The 13,368-nt window shown below is 33.7% G+C and overlaps 1 protein-coding gene across 14 annotated transcripts in view; it reads left to right on the top strand.

The window, feature by feature from the left end:
• The window catches only part of FRYL (FRY like transcription coactivator), a 171,570-nt gene that overhangs the window by 103,623 nt on the left and 54,579 nt on the right, over window positions 1-13,368 (top strand). For all 14 annotated transcript variants that reach the window (XM_032186044.1, XM_032186033.1, XM_032186039.1 and 11 more), the window contains 14 exons: window positions 1,995-2,081; window positions 2,706-2,877; window positions 3,540-3,672; window positions 3,912-4,019; window positions 4,978-5,215; window positions 5,849-6,034; window positions 6,124-6,210; window positions 7,095-7,363; window positions 7,709-7,904; window positions 9,333-9,457; window positions 10,903-10,960; window positions 11,992-12,083; window positions 12,429-12,601; window positions 13,035-13,195. In XM_032186044.1, the coding sequence (XP_032041935.1) occupies window positions 1,995-2,081; window positions 2,706-2,877; window positions 3,540-3,672; window positions 3,912-4,019; window positions 4,978-5,215; window positions 5,849-6,034; window positions 6,124-6,210; window positions 7,095-7,363; window positions 7,709-7,904; window positions 9,333-9,457; window positions 10,903-10,960; window positions 11,992-12,083; window positions 12,429-12,601; window positions 13,035-13,195 (2,085 nt within the window). The remainder of the gene's footprint in view (window positions 1-1,994; window positions 2,082-2,705; window positions 2,878-3,539; window positions 3,673-3,911; window positions 4,020-4,977; window positions 5,216-5,848; window positions 6,035-6,123; window positions 6,211-7,094; window positions 7,364-7,708; window positions 7,905-9,332; window positions 9,458-10,902; window positions 10,961-11,991; window positions 12,084-12,428; window positions 12,602-13,034; window positions 13,196-13,368) is intronic.

Raw genomic sequence — 13,368 nt, forward strand, 5'->3', positions numbered from 1 at the left:
TTGTCACTATTTGCATTAGTGTGTAGTTTGTATTGCATTATGATTGGTGTTATTTTGGGTGCTTCTGCTGTCCTAATATGCAGGATGTGATCTATCAGGATAAAGTACTAGATTATTAACCTTATAGATTAATTTTTTCCATCTTATAGATAGCTTGTCTGTGCTTCAGCTTCCAAAATTATCTGTTTCTGTTTACACAGAAAAAAACCCTTCACAATCTATATTTGTTTGCTAGGGTTCCTCTTCCTAATTATCAAATCTTTAAGCCTTTGAGTACAGTTCAGCTTATTTCAAGAAACGTGTTTAACGTGAGCAGAGTTGTGCAGGAATTTTTCAAAATGAGATGGCTCAACTGTGTCAGGGGATCAGCTAAAAAAAATTGTTTGACTTCTTGTGTATCATGGAATTTAATAACAGTTAAGAACTCATCTGAAAGAAAATATTGAAAGCTCTCAGTAGTGACTGAGAGCTTCACAAATTTCACAAAATTTCACTCTAAATTTTTGTGATTTAAATTTAGAGTTTCCATCTGAACTGTGTTTTGCCTACTTGCTTCAGAAACTAAACAAAACCCTTCTCTGAAATCTCTGTTCCCGATTTCTGTCTGTCATGCTGATGTGCGCTATGGCACCTGGTATCCAAAGAAGAGAACATCTGTCTTCTGTTTCCTTACTGCATGGTTTGCAACAGAAAGAATATTAAGCAACTCACTCAAATGTAGAAAGAAAGAAATAAAAAAATAAAGCTGAATTGGGAAGATATATTGGCATAAAGACCTTGAAAAGCAGTAGGAAACAGGAAGTTGTTGGATGGGATAATGGGTACTGCCTAGACTGAAAGCTATTTGTTGCAATCAGTGGGCACATACCCAAATTTCAACAGGAAGCTAGTGAATGAACTGGGTATAAAATGAAACTGAAACAGATTATTGGGAAAGTCAAGATGCTTCTTATTAGTCCTGTTCACCATTGTTTATTGTTAATTCAGAGAAAATCCAGAAGTGAAATAGAGTGCTCTTAATTAGTAGATGTTCGTTGCTTCAGCCTTACTGTAAAAGCCTATACCTTATTTCCTTATTCTTTTTGATTTCTGTTCTGAGTACACAATTTCATGTTGAATTCTCCTTTTGCCCTTCTCATTCTAGTTTCTGAATGCTTTTAAGTGTTCAGTGTTTTTTGTAAAACAGCTGGAGACCTGAAGTTCAGCACAAAATAAATGCTGAAGTTCCAGGTTTTTGGTGCAGGTTTCTTCCAAACTAGATAAAATTTATTAACACAACCAGGGTTTTCAACTTAGCACTTCCACTAATGAGATCCCAGGGACTTAAATCAGGCATTCTCAGGCTGAAGTAGATGTAATTAGTAACCTACTGTGAAAACTTTATTTAACTAACACAACTGTCATCATCTGTAAGAGCTATTTAACAGAAGCAGAAATAAAATGTTCCTTTCAAGGGAATGTTCAGTTGTCTTATATATCAGACTGGGTTGTGTTATTTTTTTTCTAGCATATGTAGTACATTTCTGATCTTCAAGGATTGAACAAAATTCATTAAAAAGCTAATAATAACAACAAAAAATTTATTTCAATTTGATACATTTTTTTCAGTTGGCATCTCTTGAATTGGAATAGATTGAAACTACATGTAAACATAGTATATAACCATTCAAAGAAAACCTGAATCATAATGCAAAAAGGAGCTAATCTGAGGTTGCAAAGGCATCCTTATTTGATCCATTTCGTAGCTCATGTGGGCTTTTACCAGTCTGATAATGTTACCATAATGTATCTTGGGTTTTTGTTCGATGTATTATATTAAAGACTGTTGAACTGTACTATATTTTAAAATGAGTATTAATTCATAAGAATAAACTGGAGGGATTTTTTTTTTTTTTAAACTTTTAAGACATGATACTCTGTACCAATGAAGCATAAATTAAACTATGCATACTAACAGAAACAAGATGATCATATCAAGCTTTTTTCCTTTACAGGAACGTTTGGATTTTGCAATGAAAGAAATAATATTTGATCTTCTTAGTGTTGGAAAATCACCTAAAACCTTTACTATTAATCCAGAGGTAATAAGCTTGTTAGTTGCATGCACTGAGAACAGGGTATTGGGGCAAATTTTTGGGAGTGTGGTTAACTATTTTCAAGCTGTTCTAAAAGCTCGAAATATCAAAAGGGGATAAAACTAAAGTAATTGCAGTTGCATACAATTGGTGTTTCATTTCTGGTTAGTAAGCTAACAACTACTGCAGTTTAGACTCATTTCAACTATAAACTCAGTATTTGTGAGTATTTGTTAGAGTATAACCCAAAAGCCTTTTTTCAGGGAAATCCTAATGACTTCTTATAGTTCAGGACCCAGTTTAGTAGATGAGACAATGCCTGTCTTCAGTGTATCATTCTCAATATTCATATCGAGTCCTTTAGTTCTGTGTATGGTAAAACATCCAGTATATTAGTCCATGCCAATTCAGTTAACTGGAATCAGAGTTATGGGGAGGCATTTGAGGCTTAAATTTTATTCTTGATACTTTTGTTACCCTAATATGTAATATTTAAATAATGTCTGTCCTACTAATACTGTTTGCTTAAAAAGGGAAAATACAAATTGGGTTTGTCTCATCTATGTTATTTTAATGTTATAATTCCTTCTGTTTTTTACTTTCTTTTTCTTCCCCTGGCTGCTTTGGTAGAGGATGAATATAGGCCTCAGAGTCTTCCTTGTCATAGCAGATAGTTTGCAGCAGAAAGATGGTGAACCACCAATGCCAACAACAGGAGTTGTTCTTCCCTCAGGAAATACTCTGCGTGTGAAGAAAATCTTTCTAAATAAAACTCTGACAGATGAGGAAGCAAAAGTTATAGGTATGTTGTAGTCTTTTGTGATAAGTTCTCAGTTATTCTCAAAGAGTACACCTGCGTAACTTAATTTCTGTATTTATTTTAATTCTTAGCGAGAAGGTAATGGTAGTGTGCTTTAACATGATTCTTTGAGAGGGCTGCTACACAATGTTGAACTTCTGGTGTATATAAAAGGATCCTTGGCTTTTTTAAAATATGTTTTTTACAGCCAAATTAGCACACAGAAGACTGAGTGCAATTACTGTGGTAATTAGCGTGGCAATTTTTGTTCCCTTGATGGCACTCTAGAATGCCTCAATACACAGCTGAAGTGGAGAAAGACATTTTTGAGCCCATTGCTCTATTGATCTTTTGCAGATGAGGTAGTTGTCTCTAAGGGCCTGTTTCAAACTAGAACTAAAATGTTCAGAGCAGAAAAAAGCAACTAATGATTATTTCGATGTTTATGTTCTTCCTGAGAGAAACTATTACTTTCATACAGAGCCTCCTACTGCTCACTTAATGTGCTTTTTTTTCTTTTAGTACTTAAAATGTGTTTCATGTCATCTTCTGTACAATTAGAAATTTGTCCCAAGCTGAATGTGGCAAATATTTTAATAAAAATGTAAAAATTAAATGAGAACATGAATAGTGAAAGAGGTTATTGGAACTCTTTGCCATTTCAGGAATGTCAATATACTATCCTCAAGTCAGAAAAGCGCTGGACAGCATTCTTAGGCATTTGGACAAAGAAGTTGGAAGACCCATGTGCATGACTAGTGTGCAGATGTCTAATAAAGAACCTGAAGACATGATTACGTATGTATAAAATTACGGTATTTTCATTGTCATGGTTATTTGTATGTTGTGATGTTTTAGAGGCCATCATTAATACGTTACATATGTTGGCTTTTTACTTGAATTAAATTAAGGCTAATTTCATTAATTAATGCTAAAACTTTTTTTTTTTTTTTTTTTTTGACATAAGATTGAAAATGTTTGTGGTATACTGAAGTAGATTTTCCTGTTGTTTTGTTGATTATAAACTGGTTTTGTAGGGGTGAAAGAAAACCTAAGATAGATTTGTTCAGAACTTGTATTGCTGCTATCCCAAGACTGATTCCAGACGGCATGAGCAGGACTGACCTCATTGAATTGCTTGCAAGGTAAGGGAAATGAAATTTTGCTTGTAGTGAAAGCTTCTTTTTAAAAGCTATTTGTCAGTGCAATATAAAGTGTGAGTCCAGCGCATACAGAATCTATTCCTCCTATTGTTCTACCTCATCAGTTGGTCAGGTATTACTGGCTGGAGGAGCAGGAGGTAAACTTAACTTGGAAGATCTTGCACTTATTTTTAGAGATAAACTTTTGGAAAGTAGATATTTCTATTGTTATATTTTTTACACTTGTTTAATCATTTTGTTACTCCTGTCATTTTTTTTTCCTGTTGATAAAACTGCAGATTATTGTGAAGGCATGCTTATCTGACATTACCAAAATGAGACAAACGCTAATGGGAGACTTTTTTGCACGCTCTCTACTTAACCTGCTTCCTTTTTGCATTTTGCATAGAACACTATGCATGTTCTTCCATCTCTTATCTTATTTTAAATTGAATGTGCCTTATCAGTACTGATAAGTAGGTGAGATAAATGGGCAACCAGGGGTTGTGGTACATACAGGCAGTCTTCACTTATTACTAGAGCAATAAACCTTCCTTTTAAAAAAAAAAAATGTAAGAAAGGTCTTGGTGTAGGAATACAGAATAGCTTTTAGTTTTGAAATTACAAACTCAAACTGATCAACTTCATGGCCCTCCTCTGGACCTTTTCTAACAGATCAACATCTGGGGGGCCCCAGACCTGTGCACATTTGAAAAATTTGATCAGTCTTGAAAATTACATGTTTGTATTCAGTTTTTTGAACTCTTGTGTTATTTTACTTTATTAGTAGCAGGATCTTCTGTTAGTAGCCAATTTCTGATGTATACGGTGCAGAGATGTATCTTTTTGGAAGTATTCTACATTTTACAAGAAAGTACAGTTAGCACCAAACTTTAATTTGTAAAGGCTCATTAAAAATATGCAAATCTAGGGTGATGATACTGATATTTTTTCTAAACAGGCTGACAATTCATATGGATGAAGAACTTCGTGCCTTGGCTTTCAATACTCTCCAAGCATTAATGCTTGATTTTCCAGATTGGCGGGAAGATGTTCTTTCAGGATTTGTATATTTTATTGTGCGTGAAGTGACTGATGTCCATCCAACGCTTCTTGACAATGCAGTAAAAATGTTAGTGCAGCTCATAAATCAGTGGAAACAAGCAGCCCAAATCCACAATAAAACCCAAGATTCTCAGGTATTTTTAAATAAGGTCCTTTGGTATTAAACATATTTTAATCTACGTACAATTTTATTAGTAAGCTTTATTGTTTCAGTTTACTGAAAAGTCAGTTTACTTTCTTACAGTGCATGAACATTCTTAGACCTATTATCTTAAATATTTTTGCAAAAAAAAATCAGTGTAATATTATTAAGTAGTCTCTACACACTAATTCAATGCCACATTTTTCTTTACATCAAAAGTCAGTATGCAGGACTGGAAATACGTTAAACAGCAGTGTTAAACAGTAGATCTACAGAAAAAGCACCACTTTTCACTAACAAATAGAAGGGGTTCAAATAATTTTATATGGTATTAAGTATGAGAGAGTCATTTCCTTATTTTTAATTCTGCCTTCGCTACATAATTCATGTAAGGAAGTGAAATAAGAAAGACTTTCTTGTGGTATTTGTTTGGACTGAATTCAGAGAGAGACAAAAAATAACAAGTAGCTGATATAATGTTATTCTCAGAATGTAAAATATGACTAGTAGCCAAACAAGACCTAAATAACTTTTAATTAATTCTGCCATTGCTATTAAAAGAACTATAACTTGGCTGTGTTTACTTTTTTCTTAAATTGTTTAACTTCTGTGATCTGTTTCTTAGCGTGGTGTATCCAATGGGACTGCCCATACCCTTCCTCTGGAGAGGACCCTTTATTCCAATGTATTTCATGTGGTGGAAGGCTTCGCTTTGGTCATTCTTTGCAGCACAAGGCCTGCAACCAGAAGATTAGCAGTCAGCGTGCTTAGAGAAATAAGGGCCTTGTTTACACTTCTAGAAATTTCTAAGGTAAGAGCTGATGGCATATTCATGTAACTGCTTAATGAAAGGGTGGTGCTTTTCTTGACTTTGAGTTTTTTATGCTTTGTATTTTGTAGAGTGATGATGAGTTGGCTATAGATGTAATGGACAGACTAAGTGCTTCTATCCTGGAGAGTTTCATACATCTTACTGGGGCTGATCAGGTAGGACAGGTTTCATGTTAGTTTGGATGTAAGGTGATGTATTTTTCTAAATCTGTTTGTCCCAGATAAATGGTATGTATTTTAAATCAGTGTCATTACATTCAGGCTAATTTTATCAGCTGTTAATTACTTTTTTTTTTTTAATTAAAAAAAATAATAAATAAATTAAAAAAAAAAAAAGCATTAAAAAAAAGCCCTCCCAGGGTCTCAAAAAAATTTAAGAATGTTGTGAAGCTGATGACAACATTGTAAGTATTCTGATCAATAATGAGAACATTACACAGACCACACAGACACACACAAATACCTTTGTGTCTGTTTTTTTTTTTTTCCACTTGACTCACAGATCACAAGTTATTGGAAGCAAAGACCACTGCCTTTTTCTGCAGCTATATAGTGTCTAACAAGCATTGTGTCCTTTATCCATGATGAGAGCCATAATAAGTATCAATGACAGCTGAATTCCTTATTATATATTTATTTTTAAACCTTAAGTATCAAAGAGAAGCTTTTCTGTGTTTGGGTTTAGGAAATGAGTTGGAATTCAAGAGAATTTAAGAGTCTAGAATCTTTAAGAGTCTAGAATCTTTTGGAAGAATAAGTCATCATGAGTCAAAAGGCCTTTTTAATAATTTAGAATTACTTAATATCCAGTTCCTTTCCAAGCAGTGTATTTCTGTCATTAGCTATATTAGGAACTTCTCTAAAACAATATGAATTAGGTTTAATTAAGTAATGTGTCCTTATGTATGCCCAAGTATGCTTTTGACACTCAAGATTTTATTAGATATTTAACAATGAAAAAATGTTATTTAATATGCATGGATATAATTTTTTTCTTGTTCTCTCTCTTTTTTATTTTTATTTTTTCCAAATGCACACAGACAACTTTACTATACTGTCCCAGTTCAATAGATTTACAAACTTTGGCTGACTGGAGTTCCTCTCCAATCAGCCACCAGTTTGATGTGGTCAGTCCATCACATATATGGATATTTGCACATGTGACTCAAGCCCAAGATCCATGGATTATAAGCCTTTCAAGTTTTATGAAACAGGAAAATCTTCCCAAACACTGCCCAACAGCTGTAAGCTATGCTTGGACGTTTGCTTATACCAGACTCCATCTGCTGTCTCCACAAGTGGATATAAAGTAAGCTCATTTTTGATTTATCATCATTGTAATGCTATCACGTTTCAGTAAGATAACGTGCACTGCTAATATTTTCTACGGGTTTAATTCAGCTTTATGTAACAAAAAGTTGAAGCAGTTCTATTTGAAAGAAAAATTATCTGCTGTAAAGATTAATTCATGCCTTTGGCAATATTGTAGTTCAACAAGTTTGACTATTATATGTACAGGTCTATTCTGAATAATTTATTCAGAGTTTACAGTGTTAACAGTTGTGGAAACAAGGACATGTATAATTTTAAAATGAATTCAATGCAGAAACAAAATGAAACCTGTTGACCTTTTTTTTTTTTTTTTTTTAAACAGCAGTCCTATCAATGCAAAGAAAGTGAATACTACTACAAGCAGTGACTCCTACATTGGGCTCTGGAGAAACTACCTGATCCTTTGCTGCAGTGCAGCATCTTCTTCAAACTCCTCCACTTCCACTGGCTCTGTGAGATGTTCCCCTCCTGAGACGCTGGCGTCTACTCCTGACAGTGGTTATAGCATTGATTCAAGAGTAGGTTCTTCTAATGCTTACTATAAATACCTCTAACTACATGTGATTTGAAGGAGAAATATTCAAGGCTTATAATTATTATGATTCTTAAAAGCTTGTGTAATTAATCTGAAAACACATTTTAGGATACACTTGTCTTTCATTGGTTTAGGATAGTGTTTCAGTGCACTTCTCCCATTTGGTGCTGTAGAGGCTTTTTTGCCTATGCTTTTTCAAGCAACATCTAATCATGTAATGAAAATGCAAACCCAGTCTCAAAGTCTTATCTGGTGATAATGAGGAAATGTTTTGTTTTCTAATCTTTTTTTTTTTTTTTTTTCCTGTCAGTACACCTCGGTAATTCTGAGCAAGTAGCCTCTCATACCACTAGCTGAGGCAGTGATCTGTTCAGGCATGATGGATCTTGTTATATTTTTCCAAACCACAAATCAGTTTCTGTCTGCATTACTTCATATCACCTGCAGATTCAGTTTGTTTGTTTGTTTGCTTTTTTATTTTTCTATTTTGGCTTCTGTAGAAGATGAAGTAGAAGTGAAGATAATGCATGGATTGAGCAAGTTTTTGGCAGAAGCAGCCTATTCTGGTTGTTTGTTACCAAGATCCTCCTTTTTTCTCTTTGAGGGCAGAAGGAGGGGGACACCTGCAGTCCAATTCCTTTTCTTAAGGAGGCCAGATACATTAAACATACAAGTCATCATCATCATTTCAACAGGTTTACTTTTTCTTTTAAAGAACCAAAAGATCTTGCATGATGATTGTAGGCTGTCCTCTTAAATTAATATGCAAGTGGGAATTGAAGAGCTAACAAAATTCCCATTTAAGATTTTCCCTGAAAAGAGAAACGTGCCTATAGTCAGAACGTCTTCAAGATAAACATGGAAGAGCCTCAGAAAGATGTTGTCCAAAGCTAGCCACATAACCCAACAGGTCACTTTATACATTTGATTTTCAAATTCATGGAATATCACAAAGATATCTAATGCTGTGCTTCTCAGCTGACTGTGAAGATTTTGTGTAGCTGCACTCCCAGCACTTCTTGGAGAAGAACTGATCTAGTAATAATCTTATTTCAACTCTGTTATGTACTCAGTAGAGAGCCTCAGTGGGTACCAAACAGATGGGAAGAGATCTCCACAAGAGGTTTGTAAATTAACTGAAAAAACAGCAAACACAAGGGTAGTTAAACACTGATTTTTCTGAGGCCTTCACAATTACCTTCAGCCCTCTTGATCACAGTAGAGAGAGGACGTGCTTTTTGTACTATTTTAGAAATACGTTGTCTGTGTCAGAGATCAGAAACTTTATTTTTATCATAAGTAGTTCAAATCAGTGTTTATTGTGAGAAGAATCTGTAATTATAGCATGTTTTAATGTCACCACCTACGTGTTAGGTAACTTCATTCTGTTTTATTTCCGTTTTCTTCTTAGATCATTGGCATTCCATCCCCTTCTTCCTTGTTTAAGCACATAGTTCCAATGATGCGCTCTGAGAGCATGGAAATTACAGAATCCCTTGTACTGGGACTTGGCAGGACCAACCCAGGAGCTTTTAGGTAATTGTCGTGTTTCATCTGTTTTTATACTAATTGATTATGAAGTTGGGGAAACAGAGCTCAAGAAGAAAAAGAAAAAAAAAAGACATTTGCAGCTTTTTTAAGCATTATATATCCGTGGAAATGGATTATCACTGTCTTTGCTAGCACTTAGTTGTGTGACAGTGATTATAAGAGGTTGAACTAACTTTATTATTTTATGCCTTTATTGATGTTTAAGACTTTTCTATGAAAAAACAGGCTATGGACTATTAACATTTGAAATGTTCATCATGTTGAGAGTAATGAAACTCATTATCAATAACACCACTTAAAGCTGCTAGAATATTCTTTTTCTCTTTTGTTTTCTCTTAGTAATCACATAAACTTGTCTAGGTGTCTTGTGCTCTCCACTGAAAGATGACCCATTAGTATGTTTTACCACCAAAAAAAAAAAAAAAGATTCCAAATTCTTTTTTTCGTTAGTCTGAAAGAAAGTATGAAACTATCCACAACCATACTTAAGTCTCTTGTAATTGAGCAGACCACAAAAATTTGTGCAACTTTCCCAACACTGTGATGCATTTCCTGAAGAAGGACCTTTGAATGGTGTGGCAGAGGAGTCAGTCATTTACCATGAAAACTTAAGAGGATTATGCTTTTGTTATGTCTAAATTAGAACCGCACAGAAAGTAGAAAAAATGTGGATCATGCTCCAGCAAATCTAAAGTGGTGGAGGTAGTAGTAGATAACCAATTATCAAAGTAAAATCAGTAAGCTTTATCCAAGCTTTTAGCTTGTCTGCATGTATCTCATATCTACTGATCTCTTTCCCTGTCCTCTGTCCTCCCTCTTAGAGTCATGAGATAGCTGCAGTTTGGCAGAAGGAACTGAGTAATAATAAAGACTGGAGCTTCAGAACAAATTGGGAATGTAACCACAACATCAAAACATGATGTTTTTCATTTTTCATAGAGACTAGTCTGACTAGTCTGTCAGCATACTGTTACTGACCTTAGAGAAGCAACATTTATTAACAACTAAATGCATCATGACAACTGAAAGAACATAGTATGATAAGCTGCCAACATCTTTTTTTTTTTTTTCCTTATAGTATCTGTTTGCAACATCAGCTTTTGTTAAACCCTGAATAAGCAAATGAATGAAAGTCATCTCTAATAGAAATATGCCATAATACTTGGGAGATTAAAATTTAGTGGTAGTTATTGAGACATCCATTTGGTGTCCTTGGTATCCTTGGTCTGTCTTTAAATTAGGAAAATCTGTTTCTCAGAAACATCTCTTTTTTTTAAATCCTGATTTATTTCAGAAAGCTACAGGTAAAGAAAGAAAACCTCTAAAGGTGTTTTAAATGAAATTTTAACACTAGTTGCTGTGAAATATCTTTTAGTTGAGATGTGAATTTAATGATTGTTATTATCCTTTTAACTCTTATTTTAATTCAGGGAACTAATAGAAGAATTACATCCTATAATTAAGGAAGCACTTGAAAGAAGGCCAGAGGTAATTGGATATTTTCACACAGTTTTATCTATCTTCTCACAAATGGTAGTAAATAAAAGTTAGTTATGTTGTTTAACTTCTGCACCTAAAAACTGTCAGTATACCAGGAAACAAAGTAAAACATTACTTTTAGAAATTATTTTGATGTGTTTATATTAGAGGTAGGTTTTTTTTTGTGTGTGTGTATTCTTTATTATTCCTGTATCAACATGGTTTTGTTTCAAATGAGTAAAAAACTACTATAACCTTTTCCACATTCTTTTAATTCCTGTTACCTGAGCATAGTTTTACATTGTTGTTACATCATTATATTATCAGTAATGTGCCTGCAATTGGTAGTACCTAAGACATAGGATTGAATTCTACTGTCTACCAGCTTTATTTAGTTCTTTAAAACAAAAATGGCTGTAAGCTCACCTGGCTGACTGGTATGACTAAAAATTTTCTAATGGAGAGCATGTTTTACAGGAGGGTTTAGAACCCTCTGTATGTATCCATAGAAGTAATATACGGTGAGATGGTTACTCAATGTTTTTTGTGGTAACTGTTCTTACTTGTCTTAAATATTCTTAGTATTTATTGCTAATATTAGTAATAAATTTGTAATTAAGTATTAGTAATGGGAAGAAACACCACTTCTGTTTCAAAATGTTACTGGGCTATAGTGTGTTTTCTTAGTCTTGCATGTAAGTACATGTATGTAGGAGGATTGCAGTTTGTACTTCAGTTCATTGTTTTATGTCTTACTTTCTGATGGGAGAGTGATAAAATAAAAAGTGTATTATTTTGATAATATGTGTAATGGTAAACCATGTATCTCCTGCAGTTACAACAGGGATAGCTTTTGTTTACTGTCTGGTCTAGTAAAATTGTTAGTAATTTTGGTAACCTATATTAGAAGTTTGGTACCCCAGATAACTGATGCCAGTTTAGTAGAGATATAATAATGCTTTTATATGCTATGCAGTTTTATATTTTCAGTTTTATTTTTTTATCCACTTATCTAATTCTGTGTTTCCTTTGTTGAATAGAACATGAAACGACGCAGGCGTCGAGATATTTTACGAGTACAACTAGTACGAATATTTGAACTGTTGGCAGATGCTGGTGTCATTAGTCACAGGTAGGGGCAGGACTGACGATAATATGTTGTGCTTCTGTGTTAAGTTACTAATATTCTTATGACCCAATATAACAAGAATGCAAAATTCTTCAGTGAGTTTTAATATATAAGAATATACTGCTAAGTATATGCTTATAATATATATATGCTTATAGCATATAAGAATATGCTAGTAACAGAAGCTGGATGAATAAATTACTTTTAATTCAGTGTTTGCAATGATGATGTTTTACTTCTTTTGAAGAGATAAAAGTAAATATTGTTTTCCTTAAAATATACATATACATATATATATATATACATAAAATTTATCATACTGTTTGATATTTTTTGTTAATTTTTAAGTGCAAGTGGTGGCCTTGATAATGAAACACATTCCCTCAACAACACTTTACTTGAGTACGTTGATCTAACGAGACAACTCCTAGAAGCAGAAAATGAAAAGGATTCTGATACGTTGAAAGATATACGATGCCATTTTAGTGCCTTAGTGGCAAATATCATTCAAAATGTTCCAGGTATGTAAAAACATGTTAATATATTCTGATAAAGTGATTTTATTTTTTAAAAAAGCAACAAAAACATTCTGAATTTTCAGAATACTTGCATAAAAATATTTTAGATCACTAGTTTTGAGTGCAACTTTAGCATTATGAGTTTTTAAGGGGGATGTTTGGTACTGTTTAGAATGATACAAGTTATTTTCTCATTTAGAAGTCCTGTTGGTTGACAGTGCATTTAGATTTTTTAGACTAGTAAGTAACTTGTTTTTGTACGCCAGTGTCATTCAACAGGACAATAATGAAGCTACATCCAGCTAGTATGCTACTGAAATAGTATGTCTTTAATTTTTCCTTTTATATTGAAGTGCAAAAAGTAAAATCAGACCCAAACAATTATTCTAAAACAGTAGCAAAAAAGTGTGTCTAACTGTGTGTGCTCTTCTTACAGTCCACCAGAGAAGGAGTGTCTTTCCACAGCAAAGTCTACGCCACAGTCTATTTATGTTGTTCAGTCATTGGGCAGGTCCTTTTAGTATCATGTTTACTCCCCTGGACAGATACAGTGATAGGAACATGCAAATAAACAGACACCAATACTGTGCATTAAAGGTAAGTTAGCAATTCATGAATTTTGGAAATAGATTCCCATTTTGATTTTGTTAATGCAAATTTAACATTTGGGCTTTTTTGGGGGTGGTTTTCACATCCTTGTTGTCTTTATGACTTAATTCTTTCTCTGTTGTACCTACTTGCCTATTGTTGACTGCTTGGCTTTTTCCATA

The sequence above is a fragment of the Aythya fuligula genome, chromosome 4 (assembly GCF_009819795.1).
Source record: "Aythya fuligula isolate bAytFul2 chromosome 4, bAytFul2.pri, whole genome shotgun sequence".
In the NCBI taxonomy this organism is placed as follows: domain Eukaryota; kingdom Metazoa; phylum Chordata; class Aves; order Anseriformes; family Anatidae; genus Aythya; species Aythya fuligula.